Here is a 15,221-nt window from a genome sequence, read left to right on the forward strand (position 1 = left end):
CACCCCAGAGTACAAAGCACATCACTGGCTGCATGAAGCCCCAGGGAGGGAATGGATGCCCTGACCAGCAAATCCTACCAGGGACAGGAAGGAGCTCCCATCACAGCCGGAAATCAGAACAATGAGGGGTTACGAGGAAAAGGTGACTGTCAGCAGCGATACAGTTCAGAAAAATGGGAGAAGTTTGGGAGAAAAGACATTTCAGTTGGTCTTTTAAAGATGAGTGGGACCCAGTGACTTGAAAATGAGAGTGGAGGAATCTGATTAATAATAACAGTGTTGACTCACACCTCCCACTGGTCCAACTCACTCTCTCTCCATTTGGTCCTATAAATCCAGTCCTGTGATGGTCAAGATCCCCAATTTACAGATGAAGAAGCAGAAGTAGAGATTCCCAGTACTTAACTCAAGACTTACATGGCCAGAGAATGGAAGAATGAGGATTCACACGAGGCAGGACATCCAGAGCCCTTGCTCAACGCTGCTGTGCTAGTTCACTGCTTGATAATTAAAGGATAATTAAAGGAGGAAATTTCCACAAGTGCCTGGTTTTCAGTTACCTGGCTCTGTCGCTGGTGGGCAGTTTTCTGGCCCCCTCTGATGGGCACAGCCCAATGCCCATCCACATCTCCCTGCCCAGCAGAGCGTGGAGGCAAGTCTGCCACACCTCTGCATATAGACGCTCTGCTCACCCAGCCACCCCAAAGGGGTCATAACCTCCTGTCCTTCAAGGGCGCCGGCCCCACCTCCCACCCTTCCCAGGCTCCCGATTACTTGAGCAGCCTTGCTGACCTAGCCAGACCCATCCCTCTGTGAACACCCCCATCCACACGCCCCAACACTGAACCTGCTGAATAGGTGTCCCCAGGGCTCCAGCCCCAGAGCTGCATCTCAGCCACCTGCCCAAGCCTGGGGACCTGGCAGCGGAGCACAGTCCCCAGCACAGGATGTGGCAGAAGGCGAAGCTCCGGAAGGCCTCTGCCCTCACCCCTTGGCCTGAGGCAGAACTGCCGAGCCAGCTCAGTGCGCGCTGTGGCAGTTCTGAGCTGTGCGGATTTTCCAAAGCCGGGGTCGTTTCCAGCCTCACCTTGGTTTCCCTAGCTCTCGAGCTGCTTCCGAATCCCAGGCCCCTGCCTTCAACAGGTGTCTCCAGGGAATGAAAATTAGGGCCTCTAATTTCCTAAGAAAACCATAATCTGCTACTGACTTCTCAGTCTGGGTGCTAAAGCTCAGCGGCTGAGTGACCTGTTCCTCTTCACCTTTTCTGGGCCACTTCCCCCACAATCTAAAAATAAAAAAGCAGAGAGTCTAGATCCACCAGCACGTTCTGGGCCACGGTCATGGAGCTGCCAGGGCCCAGCCCACCCGGCCGTTCATATCGGAGGCAGGGCTTGATGACACCCCACAGCTCTGTGCTCTGGGAGTCCAGTTTCTTGGGCATCCCCCCCCAGCACATTCCCTCTATATCCAGCACCCCGATCTGCCCCTGCTTGCCCTTTTCCTCCCCCCAGTGCCACCTGCTCCAGGAGCTGATAGCCAATATTCCAAGAATGCCCTTGTTTTCAGGGCACATTCAAAGCCAAAATGTTTCCAGGGAAGTGAATTCAACAACTACTTAGAGGACCTAAGGAGTTCAAGGACCGGTAATCAAAGGAATTCAGCAAACCGTACCTCAACAACCCCCAGGCTCCCCTACAAACACACGTGGAGGCTCTCTCAATGTTTCCCTGGAAGAGACTTCACATCTGTCACAACAACACCTAGAACCGAAAGACCAGGACCCCCAACTCAGAGTCCCTCGACTTGTAACTCTATAGAATGCTCTGCAGGCAGTTGGCTCTGGGACCACTTGCTGGGAGGCTCCATGTGCCCGCAGGGAGAACCGATCCTGCCTGGGCACTGGGAGCCCGGATTCCCCTCACACCCAGGCCGGGTGCTGGTGTAGCACAGCTCAGCCTTGGCTTGGATCCTCAAGCCCTGGTCTGGAGTCTCAGGGCTGGAGTCTCGGGATCGACACCGACAGTGCTGTCTGGGGCAGGGCCAGAATAGTGGTGGCCTCTCCAGGACACCTGCTGTCTTTAGTCCAGGACCATATGATCCCACTAGGACCACAAAGCCTGGGGAAGGAAACCTGAACACTGGTTTGAGTCCAGAAGCTGAAATTCACTTTGATTCTTTCTTGATGATTTGCAAGTTGCCTCAGGCCTGGAGAAGTGGGCCGGGATCTCTGGGCTGGAAGGAGCTGCAGCGCTCAGCTCACAATGGTTCTGGGCTCTGGGTGAGTCCAGATTCTTCCCCCAGGGCTCATGACCAGTGGACCGCCAGCTGTCCTCACTTGCCAGGCAGAAGCAGGGTGGGGGTCAAAAGCCCCTACCAACAGGTGCCCACCCAGAGGAATGAATGAATAAATCATGCCCGGAGGAAAGAGCACACCAGGATCCTGTGGAGATCGGCCTAGATCTCAAAGGGGAGACCTCGCTGATATGAGTGACCTGTGAGTAAGTGGCTTTCCCTCCAGGAACCTCAGCTTCTCGCTTGTAAAAAGATGGACGGGTATGGAAGCCCAGATGTGTGCCTTCTAGCACACACGTGTGTGAAGCTCCTCACAGCTTGCTGAGGGGGCCCCCTGGTTGGCCAGAGGCCCCTGGAAGCAGAGCTCAGGCCACCAACTCTGCCAGCACCTGGCCGCCCAGCCACCTCTGGGGGTGAACTCAGGAAAGGGAGGCGAGGTCACAGCCCAGAGGCCCGGTCACTGAGCCAGGCCTAGAAAATTGGGATTGCTCCTCTCTTGGGCCTAAACTGGGCCATGCACTTAACTTCTGTAGCTGGGGAACCCTCGGAGAAGAAGACGTAGGCTGTAGGAGTCTGCAAGATGTAGGCCTCAAACCACTTAACAAACGTTCCAGAAAACAATCGAGAGTTGAATCCCGGGGCACCCAGAACCTGACTTGCAGGTACACGCTTGTTACCCCAGATTCTGAGGCAGAGGCAGGTCCCCCAAGCGCATCTCCAAGGACGGCCGAGCCCACCTGGACTGGAGCGAGGCTGTGCTGTCACCTCACAGGGTCAGGAGCTCTTAGAATGCAAAGATACCCCAACCAACGCCAGCTGTTATCGCAGAGCCATCCCAGCTCCACTGACCTGCTGTGCAACTCTGGAGCCTCCCTGATACATCGTTTACTACTCTCCTCTACCGTGAGAAATAAACGGGACCACACGTGAGACCACCGGGCAGAGGACAGAAAAGGTTTTCAATAATCACTCATTTCCCTCCCTTTCCAACACCACTTAGCTTGCCGGAGACTAAAAATCCAGCTGCTCAGAGGGGCCAGACAGCAAGGGCCTTGGTGGGTAAAGGGGTCAGGATGAGCTACAGGAGGGGAACTTTGCCGGGGGAGGCCTGAGGAGGAGCTACGAATGCAGGGAGAAGAACACAGAAAGCAGAGATGGGAGGGGTGGAGAAGTGCCCCCCACAGAAAGGCAGTCCGCAGGCTGGTCTGACCAATGATGCGCCCATTTGGCCCAAAGACTTGGAGGTCGCATTTAAAAGATGGGACTACTTCGGGCTTCCCTGGTGGCACAGTTGTTGAGAGTCCGCCTGCCGATGCCGGGGACGCGGGTTCGTGCCCCGGTCTGGGAAGATCCCACATGCCGCGGAGTGGCTGGGCCCGTGAGCCATGGCCGCTGAGCCTGCGCATCCGGAGCCAAAAGATGGGACTATTTCAAATAAAAATCCAGATTTACAACTCCTGAAATTTCAATAGTTCTGGCAAGGTAGGGTCCACAGACCCACTTGGCCACCATCAGCTGACGTGAGCAGTAGCTGACCCTGGAATGGGCAAATGCTCCCCAGCCCACCTCTGCCGAATCTCAGGGAGCCCCTTAGCATGCTCCTCGCATAACTGCTTCTGACGTAGAGAAACGTGCCTTTTCCCCACTCCTTTCTCACAAGTGGGAGAATGACGTATAGACCAAGACGGCTGCGTATCTGGAGGAGCAAATACAAAGCCCACACATACTCGCTTCACTTATCGCCTGCCCGGCTCTGGAACTATCCGAGTGTGTCACCTGCCCCAGCACACCTCGTGTCCCTGATCGTAGCCAGGAAGACCTTCCAGTGGGGATGTGCAAGCTTCCCGAGCAAGTGCCACCACAAGGCACAAAGACGTTCCCTGGTTTGGCGAGCACACTATGATTTCCATCACTTCTGCCGAATCCTGACACCCCAACGCCCCATCCCTCCATCAAAGGAAAGTCTGTTTCCAGCGAAGCAGGCACAGGTCAGGCCCCAAGGGAAGTGCTGGGGTTGGGGGAGTACATACGAGTAAAGGCAGAAGAGGAGAATGACAGATTTACCTGCCCCTCCCACCAGCCCTGCTTCCTTCTGCTCTGTCCTCTGTCTCCCTCTTATCAGTGCCTTCAGCCTCTCGGTGGCAGGCAGGCACTCCCACCCTCCCTGCCAGCAGCCTGGCCCTCTCTCCACTCGTTCAGCCACCTCAGGCCTCCACCAGGGCCTGGGCTTTACCCCAGACCCCTCCCAACTGCCCCAGCGAAGAGACGTGGGATTCACCTTCAACTCATGTGGCTGGAGTGGGGCAAGCAGAGAACATTGATAAAAGAGACGGTTACTCTCAGGAACTCAGTTGGGCCTCACCGAAGCAGAGAGGATTTCATAGATGGACACAGGATTGCTCTTCTGCCCAGAGCAGTTCCTTGAATGATACCCAAGTCCCAGTGGTAATCTCCTTCTGGAAGCCCCTTCCAGTTGGGACCCCATCTTCACAGTGCCCCCTCAGCCTATTGTGTCTGTGAATACGTCCCAAGGCCACTCTGTGGCAGGGGGCTCTACTTGGTCCCTGGAGCACACAGACCCTGGAGCTGAAGGGAGCACTATCAGGGCACGAGGTACAGAGCTGGATGGAGCTGAACCCCATCAACCCATGCCGGCCATCTGAGCACGGCGACTTGCCCAGCTGCCTGGACCACTCAGAAGTGTCTCCAGGCCTCAGGGTCCCTCCTCCTACAGTGGAAAATCCAAATGCAGGAGTGCGGCATCCAAGGCCTGCAAGCTCTGGCCCCTCCACCTTACCTCTGGGCACTCTCCTGTGGGCACCCAACATACCAGCCATTCTCCAGACAAGCCTGGTTCTTCTCCCTGCGCCTGGCACTCTGCACGTGTTGTTCCCTGTGCGTAGAATACCTTTCTCTCCCTTCGGAGATTCCCTAGAGAGGCTCCATCATGCCCTTATTCAGGCTCCAGAAACTACATTTGCAATGCAGATTGCCAGTGTACGTGTGCGTGTGTGTGTGTGTGTGCGCGCGCACGGCCGTGTGCAGACGCACGTGCGAGACCAACCTGCAGGAGGGGGAACCTCTCGAGGGCAGAAGACCCCAGACCCTAAAGCAGAGCACACAGGAAACATCCTAGGGGGGGCCTCTCCCACTGCCTATTATGGGGAAAAAGCCTACAGCCCGCACCTGCACCCCCATCTCCCAGACCGGCTGTGACAGACAAACCCCAACACTAACACTCACTGTCCCAGATGAACTCTGGGGCCCAGCCCTGCTCCCGGCCAGCACAGCTGCTTGGTCTCCTCACAGGAAGAGTGAGTTTGGGGCCAAGAATTGAAAGACACTGGATGGACCCATTCATCCAGTAGGGTTGACCCAGAAACCCCCAAAGGACAGCCCCACCAGAGTCCTTCTCTCTGGGCCTGACAAAAATGCCCCAAATGGTTTCCATCCTTCAGACAACCACAGCCTTTGAGAAGACAGCAAATCTTAGAAAACCACAAATCCTAACCCCTGACATCAGGAGGCCCCAGGGAAGGCAGGTGGGGAGGTTGCACATATGGGGAGGGTCCTCACGAGCTGGGACAACGGTCCATCGCAGGCCTCACCCACGAGCTGCAAGCTAGCACCTAAAACTGGTACCGACAGGAGGCAACAGTCAGTGAACATGCAATGGCCCTTCTGAAACAGCCCTCTCTCAACCAACTCCACAGCTGGTGCAGTGAGATGACATTCACCCTCACTCTCAGGCCATGTCAAAAGCAAACAAGATAGCATGTGTGGAAACAGATGCTGTTCATGACCCTGGCTGTGATAGACAGAAGGAGAAAAGGAGCTACACCAGCCCCAGGTGCAAGGATGGGCCCGCCCAAGAAAACAGAAGAGGCAAACCATCTCCATGATCCCCTTGGAGGCGCTGCAGGCAGGCAGAGCCCCCGCCCCGCACCAGCAGGCAGCAGAGCCCAAACTCACCTTTCAGGGAAGCAACGTGTGACAGGGCCTGGGCGTACGTGGCCGTATTCAGGAGGGTCCCCGGCAAGCAAGAGGGGAAGAAAGGCCCTGTGGGACCGACAGTTCGCCCCAGGCTGGCAGTGAAGGAAAATGACACACTGAGTTCCCAATCCTGGGTGCCCGCCAGCCCTCCAGGCCCTGGGTTCAGCCAGCCTCACCTCTGCTGGGCCTCCAGGACCTCCTTCTTGCTCCGGGCCTGGTCCCCAGGGGGCGGGGAGTTGATATTCCTCACAGGCGGTGGCGTCACTTCTGCCATGGGCTCCTTGGCTCCTGGCTCCTGGTCCGAGGCCCCTCTCTCCGTTTTCCTCCATTTGGCTCTTCGGTTCTGGAACCAAACCTGAGTCCCCGAAGGAAGCACACACCCAACAGAGGCAGAAAATCAGACAGAAGGAGGCAACCAGAACCTAAACCCACGTGCCTGGTCCCCGTGCCCCCGGCTCACGGCTCCCCTGCAGTAGGTGTGCGGGAACACAGCCTCCTCTCTCTAAAGATCTAGCAAAGCAGTGCCCTCCGAATTGCAGCTTCAGACTCATGGGTGGGTCAGAAAACCAGAGTCGAAGGTGTGACAGGCATTTTTGAATGAGTGTGAAATCATGGAAAGTATCCAAATGCACTGCCCACAGTAAGGGTCAAAGTACTATCTTGTGGAAATTCTCAGTGTATGCAGGTACACTTATTTGATGTGAAATGTGTTTCCTGAGGGGAGAGGGGGGATTCATCATCAAAGCAGTTTGTAAAACACTGCCCTGGGGTTTCCTCATCAAAAAAATACTCATTCTCTCATCCAGCAGGTTTGGCCGGAGTGTGTCTGGCCTCATACGTGTGATTTAACACTGACGCATCACGGCAAGTTCATGACCATCAGCACAGCGCATCCACTAGGAACACTGACTCTGGAGTCAGTCCTGGTTGAGAATTCTGGACCCCGGTGAATCTGGTTTAGAATCCACTGCAATCCTTTAAGGCAGGTAGTTCTACTACCCCCACTTTACAGATGAGAAAACTAAGCACAGACAGTTTAATTAACTTGCCTGAGGTCATCCAAGTGCTAAGTGGCAGATCTACAATTTGAAGCCCAGTGGCTTGGCTGGGTACCATAATCCAAATTGTCTGAGAGTAATAATAACAGCCACCCCCAAGCATCGTTAGGAAATTTAATGGAGCTGCATGCAAAATACTAAGCACAGTGCGTGGCACACAGCAATCAATCACTCGGTGAATATTAGCTAGTGTTATTATCTCCACCATCCTCAGGTTGGGAGGCAGCTTGTGATTCACCTGCTCTGAGTGCCTTCTTAGAGGCGGGTGTGGGATTCTTTAAGCCTTAGAGACCAAGATTGCATTTACAGGACAGCCTCAGGGCAGTCACGCAGCCTGGGCCCAAGGTGTTCCCAGAGGTCAGTGAAATCCTGCAGCTAAACCTCTTCCCCCTCTCTCCTGGAAGATAATTCCTGGCTTTAAAAAAAAAAAAAAGGGCTTGTCTAGACCTCCCTCCTATTCCCCTGGGCATCCTCTCCTCGTTGCCTGTCAGCAGACTGGCCCAGGAGAGAGTCTCGGTCTCCAGGCTCATCCCACCTCCGAATTTTCATTCTCCTTTAACTGGGTTTCTTTCTTTCTTTTTAATCTAGTTGGTTTTTTAATTGCATATATCAGCAACCACTGAATAATGATTTTATCTATATTCTAAATTTAGGGCAGTTAAATGCAAAGCAAAATGCAGACACTTTCTGGCGTCTTAATTGAATGAAGGTCACAGCTATAACAACATTTAATTGAGCTATTTTTCATTATCATATTTTAATGACTTTGCACTGACAGTTCGCCTGCTTCTGAGGCAAGAGCATGATGGAGTCGTTTATTTCCCTATTTAGTTATTGTTTGACAACATCAGCTTCGATTAAGACCCTGCTTTATAGAACATTAATCATATTTGAATGAGCAAGGGGTATAAATGTAAACACATCTCCCTTCCCGCCACCAAAGCCGTGTCCCCACATGGAGTCTCACTAAACAAATGCTTCACAGCCATTGTCTGTTTGCATAATAGCCAACAACAGCCCGAACAACAAGTCCCAGCTTTAATTGTCACCACCCCTATCTCACCCTTGCACCTTTCAGGGAGAAGTTATGATCTTCCACTTCTGAATGCTCAGTAATTGTGCCATTTATCTCAATTTGCAGTTCAGTCTTTAGGCAGCTATTGGCAAGCTGGCATTAAAAAAAGAAAGGATGAACGGCGTCCTGGCCAAAGGAGATTTTCATTTCCAAATAATAATCAGTTTAATTTGCCCGCATATGACCAATGATTCATGTCCAGATTTAATAATCAGGATCACATAATCTGATTATAGGGGAAATAATTTGTTTACAACCCCCAATTTACTGTTCAGAATTCCATTATCTCTCTTCAGCCATAGGTTTTTAAGAGATACTAACATGACCCAGGGGAACCGAAAGCAAACTATTATATTTCCTACAATTAGATCTTTGCATAGTCTTAACCCCAAGCCCCTACATAAAAAAGAACAGAAACAGCATGGAGGAAACCCCATAAATAAAATGAATATAAAATTGTGCTCAAAGAATAGCTCGCCCGGAGAGGCGCTGCCGCGAATCTGTTCCTCCTGCGTTCGGGCACATCTGCTGGGCTCCACGGGTTTGTGCACTTAAACGTAATCACCGTGTAGCTTCTAAAAAGAAATCCTGCCTAGAGACGGTCACCACGGGCCACGCTCGGCTCTGAGGCAGCCCTTTTGCTGCTGCCGTTTAAAGATTTTTAAATTGCCCATGTTCTTCGGACCACTTCGCTGAAAGAGTCCGCGAGCTGGGGAAAAGTTGGACATGATGCAATTTCTGGAAAGCAGATCCTACTCTGTTCTCACACGAAAACACAGTTCTCTGCAATTGACCGGCCTTACCCCAGAGCGGTCAGAGCTGCTTTGAGAATAGCATCTCAGCTCTTTTTTTTTTTTCCAAAGCAAGGAAATGGATGTGCATTGATGTAATTTAGTACCTTAGAGACGCGGACAAATTAGTGTAGAACATTATCACTAGTTAATTATGAATGACCGATTAATCAACCTGATCTAATATTCCACATTATGTTGATGTTATTAAAGTGCGTCATGAAAATGACAGATAGTCTTCATTTGCTTTCTTTGGCCAAATGTGCACTCTGCAGTCATGATGTCAAAAAAAAAAAAAAAAAGTTTGCCAGTTTTAATATGAGAGAGTTAAATAACTAAAAAGAAGGTTTACCTGCACTCTGGCTTCTGTGAGGTTGATTTTCATGGCTAGCTCTTCTCTGGTGAAGACATCAGGGTAGTGTGTTTGGGCAAAAACTGCCTCCAGAGCTTCCAGCTGGTAAAAGGAAAAAAAAATATTTACTGGTGAGAGGATGTGGCTAGGTGAGAGGAAGCAGATGCATATTTCAAATTTGCTATGTGTGGTGAGGAAGTAGTTTCACAGATCAAGTAGGGGAAGAGAGGGAGAAAAATGCTCTTTGAAAAGATCCCACAGAATTAAAATTTCAACCGCGGAAGACTTGGGAGCTAAGACTTACTAACAACCTCAGTGCTACCCCAAGAGGTAGAAATAAGAGAGGCACAAACATCTGAATGCATTTACATTTAAAGCTCAACCCACGCAGCTTTCATTATAGAGCTTGGAAGAACAGAATCAACTTGCAGAAGCCCTCACTGGGTCAGTCCCACAGAAACTGCCTAGGGTTTCTGCTCCAGTGTGCTCTGGGAGACAAACGGATCTAAGGGAAGGAGCCGCGGCCCTGGAAAGACAATATCAAGGTTCCAGTTGTAGCCCTCCCACTTATGGACGACAATACCTTCTACAAATCAGTCAACCTCTTGGGCCCCGGTTTTCTCATTTATCTACTGGGGATGAGAACACCTGACCTGCCTTCCTCAGAAGGTTATTTCGAAGTTGAAATGATGTTGCTGTATTGCTGATGTGGAAACGTTCCCCAAACTATCAACTTGAGACAAAGGGGCGCCGTCATCATTGCCTCTTCACTGACTATCTGGGATCATAACGTCACAGTCCTCTGCCCTCTCCCCAGACAGATTCCTTGACACATGAATTGTTCAAGAAAACAGAAAGATCCAGTTAACAGGATCAGTTGGCTTTATTTTAAAAGACAAAGAAGAGCTGCTCAAACTCTGATTAATTTGGAGGCAGGAAGTGGATGGCTCTCAGAAGGGGAACATCATTACCTGCTGAAGAGTGAACGTGGTCCGGTTCCGGCGCTGTTTTCTCCGCAGAAACCCATCATCGAAATCTCCTGTAGAGTGGTTGCCAAAGGGTGCAGTGCCTGCAGGGAGCAAACTGGATCAGCCTGAGCACAGGGCCCCCCAGTCTTCGCACTGAGCCCCTGCCATGCACACTCCCTCAGTGACCCATCCCACCCAGACGGAGTCCTGTCTGTCCTAAAGCATCTTTCTCTGCTCCTGTTATTAAGGCTCCCTCTTTTTCACTCTCTCATGCTTTCTCTCTCTCCCAGTAATCTCTGACTTTAGGCCTAACTATGCCTATTTCATAGGGTGGGTGGAGACCTTACTCCCCTAGACAGCCAAGTCCACTTGTGAAATTCTAGACTCTGAGCCAGGAAGGGTTACTAACTTGAGATGGAGCCTTCATCGGCCCTCTGACTCCCAGCTGCCTGCACCTCTGTCCAATGTGCCTTCAGCTCATCCCTTCTACCTCTGATCCTTTAATAAAAGCCTCTACGTTTCCCTTTTGCTCACTTGTTATTTTACTTTCCCTTGTTTCTACAACAATAAGAATTAAAGGCTGGGGATAGGGGAGGAATGAAATCACCAAGAGCTTTTCCCAGCACTTTTCTCCTAGAACTTCAGGACACGAGGAGGTAGGAAGTTTATAAATGAATATTAATACTGTTGGTCACAGCTCATGAGCACTCCTGTGGATCTGTTATATAGATGTCAATTAACGAGAAATCTGCACCAATAGCGACTGTCCTGAATTCCAAGCAGACTTAAACAGGAGCCTCTGGCCAGGCTCATAAAAGACCCACTACTCCTACTTCCATGAAAAGAAAGGCATCCACAGTCCTCCCTGCCAGCTTCCAAAGCTCGGATTAAGCCACAACAGAGTTTGGCCCCAAATGTGCATTCAGATCATTTTCCAAATGTGCACCATTTACTTGACAGTCCACCGTTTACTTGGCTTTTTAGGAAAACAAATGAGCAAGTTCCCATTAGCCAGTGAACGCTGTACCTGCCATGGGCTCCGGTCTCAGAATCATTGCATGTTCGCCATTAGGAGCTGGCTAGTGACACTGCCCAGGCATCATCCCTCCGAAGGACCTCAGTCCCAAAGAAGCAAGGTCCTTCGGCTTTTTAAAATTCTATCTGCTAAATGGAGTCCCTCCTACTTATTATTCAACTCCCCAGTGCACATCCTTGGTCACAAGACCTCCACTCTCTGGTGAAGACTTCTCCCTCCACCATCCCATCCAAATTGCTTCCTTCCTCAAAATCCTAGTTACAAATATTTCTCTCCAGCTCATTGGGAACTTCAAAGAGACAGCCTCAAAGCGGTCTTATTTCCATTATTTTGTGGGAAACCAAACAGTTTCCTTTTAAAACAAAGCACTTGACTGGTGAGGATGAAATGCGAGCTCTGAGGCTCTCAAATCACAATCAGCCTCACAAACTTCTACCTGCTTGTCCCAAATTGTTTCACAAAGTGTACATATAATATCTTTAAGTGAAACACTGCATGTCAAACTGGATCCTAAAAAAAGCTGACAGTTCATCAAATTAATAAGAACAACGATTGACAACCTAATAGAAAAGAGGAAATTATGAGAACAGGCTTCTTACTTAAGAATAAATAGAACGGTTGATAATGTTATGAAAATGTTAAACCTTGCAATAATTAAACAAAACATTTTTGCCAAAAAAATAAGCTGCACAGTTATACCCAGTACAGTTAAAAGCATAATGAATTGTACACACTATTTACCATTTGTAGGAGCATGAATTTGTGCAGCCTTATTAGAGGGTAATTTGACAACATCCACCAAAAATTTTAAGTGCACATACAGGTATGTAGTCTATGAATATACTTTAAAAGTGTGCCAAAATGGAGCAAGAATATTGTTCCTGGTAACATGGTAACAGGAAAAAGAAAAAGGAAACAACCAAAGTGCACAGTTGTAGGCACCTTCTGAACAATATATAATGGAATACTACACAGCTATTTAAAAGAAGCCAGTCAGGCTTCCCTGGTGGTGCAGTGGTCAAGAATCTGCCTGCCGGGGCTTCCCTGGTGGCGCAGTGGTTGAGAATCTGCCTGCCAATGCAGGGGATACGGGTTCGAGCCCTGGTCTAGGAAGATCCCACATGCCGCGGAGCAACTGGGCCCATGAGCCACAGCTACTGAGCCTGCGCGTCTGGAGCCTGTGCTCCGCAACAAGAGAGGCCGTGACAGTGAGAGGCCTGCGTACTGCGATGAAGAGTGGCCTCTGCTCGCCGCAACTAGAGAAAGCCCTTGCACAGAAATGAAGACCCAACACAGCCAAAAAAATAAATAAATAAATTTATAAAAAAAAAAGAAAGAAAAAGAATCTGCCTGCCAGTGCAGGGGACATGGGTTCGATCCCTGGCCCGGGAAGATCCCACATGCCGTGGAGCAACTAAGCCCACGTGTCACAACTACTGAGCCCGTGCACCAGGCTCCGCAACGAAAGAAGCCACCACAAGGAGAAGCCCGCGCACCACAACGAAGAGTAGCCCCCACTCACCACAACTAGAGAAAGCCCACGCACAGCAACGAAGACCCAACAAAGCCAAAGATAAAAACAAACAAGTAAATAAATTTATTTTAAAAATAAATTTAAAAAACAATAAAAGAAGCCAGTAGATCTGCATACATTGACACGGAAAAATCGCCAGAATCTGTATTATAAAGTGAAAAAAGGAAAGTCCTGAATGATGTGCCAGTATGATCTCAGCACAAATAAGGCATAACATATAAAGGAAAAATACATAAATGAGGGTAAACGCAGGTGATAGCATGTTTTTCTTGAAGGAATCACAAGAAACCAACCATAGGGAGTATCTTTAGAAAAAGAGGTAGAGAAGGAGGATTTACTTTTCAGTGTGTAAGTTTCTGTTCTATTTGAATTTCCTAAGCAGGTAGACGTAATACTTTCTAGTTTAATATCAGCAAAATTATCTGAGAAGGGAGATTATGAGCCATGCTTTGCTTTCTCTTATATGCCTCTCTAGATTAATAAAAAATTACAATTAAAAAGATGATAGGCAATAATGAGAAGTCAGGTTCCAAGGATCTGTCCTCAGCCTTTCCATCGGCAGCAGGTCACCTCCCCCCACAGCAATACTAAACTAAAATAAAACACCCGTTTCTGTAAAACTGCCTTTGAAGCACATCTGCAGAGGAATAAAAAAGTTCTTAAAGACCCATCTCCTTTTCTTCTGGTCACAGCAATCAGAATAAGCATTGAGGTGGGATGTGCCCCAGGTGTGGGAAGGAAAGGTGAGCTAAGCCGAGCTGAGGGCAGCAAGCAGCTCCCTGTGCTGGGGCCACGACAGGCTGGCCAGGGCTCTCCCCAGGTGACTTCTGCAACCTACCCTGCAGACTGGGCTTTCCCCTTCAGTCGCCCAGGCAGCCCACCATCTGCTAAATGCCCACACCTCAACCTTCCCACTTTAACTGGAAGAGTGGGCTGCCGAGAATCAATCAGTCCAAAGCTGAGGTTCAGAGATGCAGAAAAGGTGTGTCCACTGCACAAGCAGAGGATCTCCCTGCAGTCCTAGGTGTCAGGGGGTGAACCTCCCAGACCTTTATAAAGCCCATCCGCATGGGTCATTGGAAGTAAAAGGAGGTGAAATGCAGCCAAGTGTCTGCCCTTCCCTTCTTAGGAATGCTGATCGGGCTGGCAGGGCTTGAACCCTGGTGTTCATTAGCCTCCTTTAGAAAATGCTACTGAACTTTTAAAAGCTTCCATGGGAAAAACAAAACAAACTTTCTGCAATCCCTGTGTGCACTGGCCAGCTGAGGCCGGCTACTGCTCAAGGTAACCGGGGCAAAGTGAAGGAGCGTACTCTGATGTTTCAAGTCCCCCCAGTGTCTCACCACCTTCTGCCCTGCCCCGTGCCTTTCTCGATTTCTTCCCCTCCAAAATTCACTCACTGCCCACCCCCACCCCCCAAAGGAGTAGGTTGCCAAAGCCAAGTCCTGGTACTGCTCCCAGTTATAGAAGTCCTAGTAGCCCATGGCTGAGACTACTGGTCTGAGGAAGGCGCTGTTAAAGGGCCAGAGTGTGTGGCTTTGCATTTGCCTGATACATAGAAATCCCCTTCTTGTATGGAGGGCCCACCCTCGGGGAGCCCCCAAGACCAGGAATCCAAGCTATTTCCTTCTCACCAACCTACCCCCGCCTGACAACCCAGTGCAGAGACCACACCAAGGATCCTGAAGCGAAATTTCTTCTAAGAACTGGAGACCCTTAAACACCCAAACCCTGGTCATGGGCTGGCCCTGGGAGTGGGAAGTGGTTAGCATCTTAGGTCAGAAACCCAGTGAGTCACAGAGGAGCAGCCATGCCAGGGCACTTCTGGAAGTGGTGAGCAGGGCCCCCCTGCTCCTGAGGGCCACATTGGCCTGGCCAAGCAAGATGGCCTTGGGCAGGGAGTGAGAGCAGCCTGGCAGCGGGGGTTCCTGCTCATGTCTGGCCCAGGACCCTGTGGCTCACCTAGTCCACTGCCGCTTATCGGGATGTTTGCAAAACACCGTGAAAGATTGATGCGGCCCCCTGGGCAGGGGAGCCCAGATTAGAGGCGTGACACCAGCATCTGTGCTGGGAGGATCCGCTGGTCCTGGCAGCGCTCATAGCCCGGGGGCCAACCCGCCCA

The 15,221-nt window shown here is 50.5% G+C and overlaps 1 protein-coding gene across 1 annotated transcript in view; it reads right to left on the reverse strand.

The window, feature by feature from the left end:
- DRGX (dorsal root ganglia homeobox) overlaps positions 1-15,221 on the reverse strand; it is a 31,060-nt gene that overhangs the window by 15,638 nt on the left and 201 nt on the right. The window contains exons 2-5 of the mRNA XM_024739116.1: positions 10,533-10,630; positions 9,562-9,663; positions 6,462-6,640; positions 6,265-6,377 (exon numbers count right to left, since the gene is read on the reverse strand). Coding sequence (XP_024594884.1) covers positions 6,265-6,377; positions 6,462-6,640; positions 9,562-9,663; positions 10,533-10,630 — 492 coding nt within the window. The remainder of the gene's footprint in view (positions 1-6,264; positions 6,378-6,461; positions 6,641-9,561; positions 9,664-10,532; positions 10,631-15,221) is intronic.

Source organism: Neophocaena asiaeorientalis, unplaced genomic scaffold, assembly GCF_003031525.2.
Source record: "Neophocaena asiaeorientalis asiaeorientalis breed wild unplaced genomic scaffold, Neophocaena_asiaeorientalis_V1.1 scaffold202, whole genome shotgun sequence".
In the NCBI taxonomy this organism is placed as follows: Eukaryota; Metazoa; Chordata; class Mammalia; order Artiodactyla; family Phocoenidae; genus Neophocaena; species Neophocaena asiaeorientalis.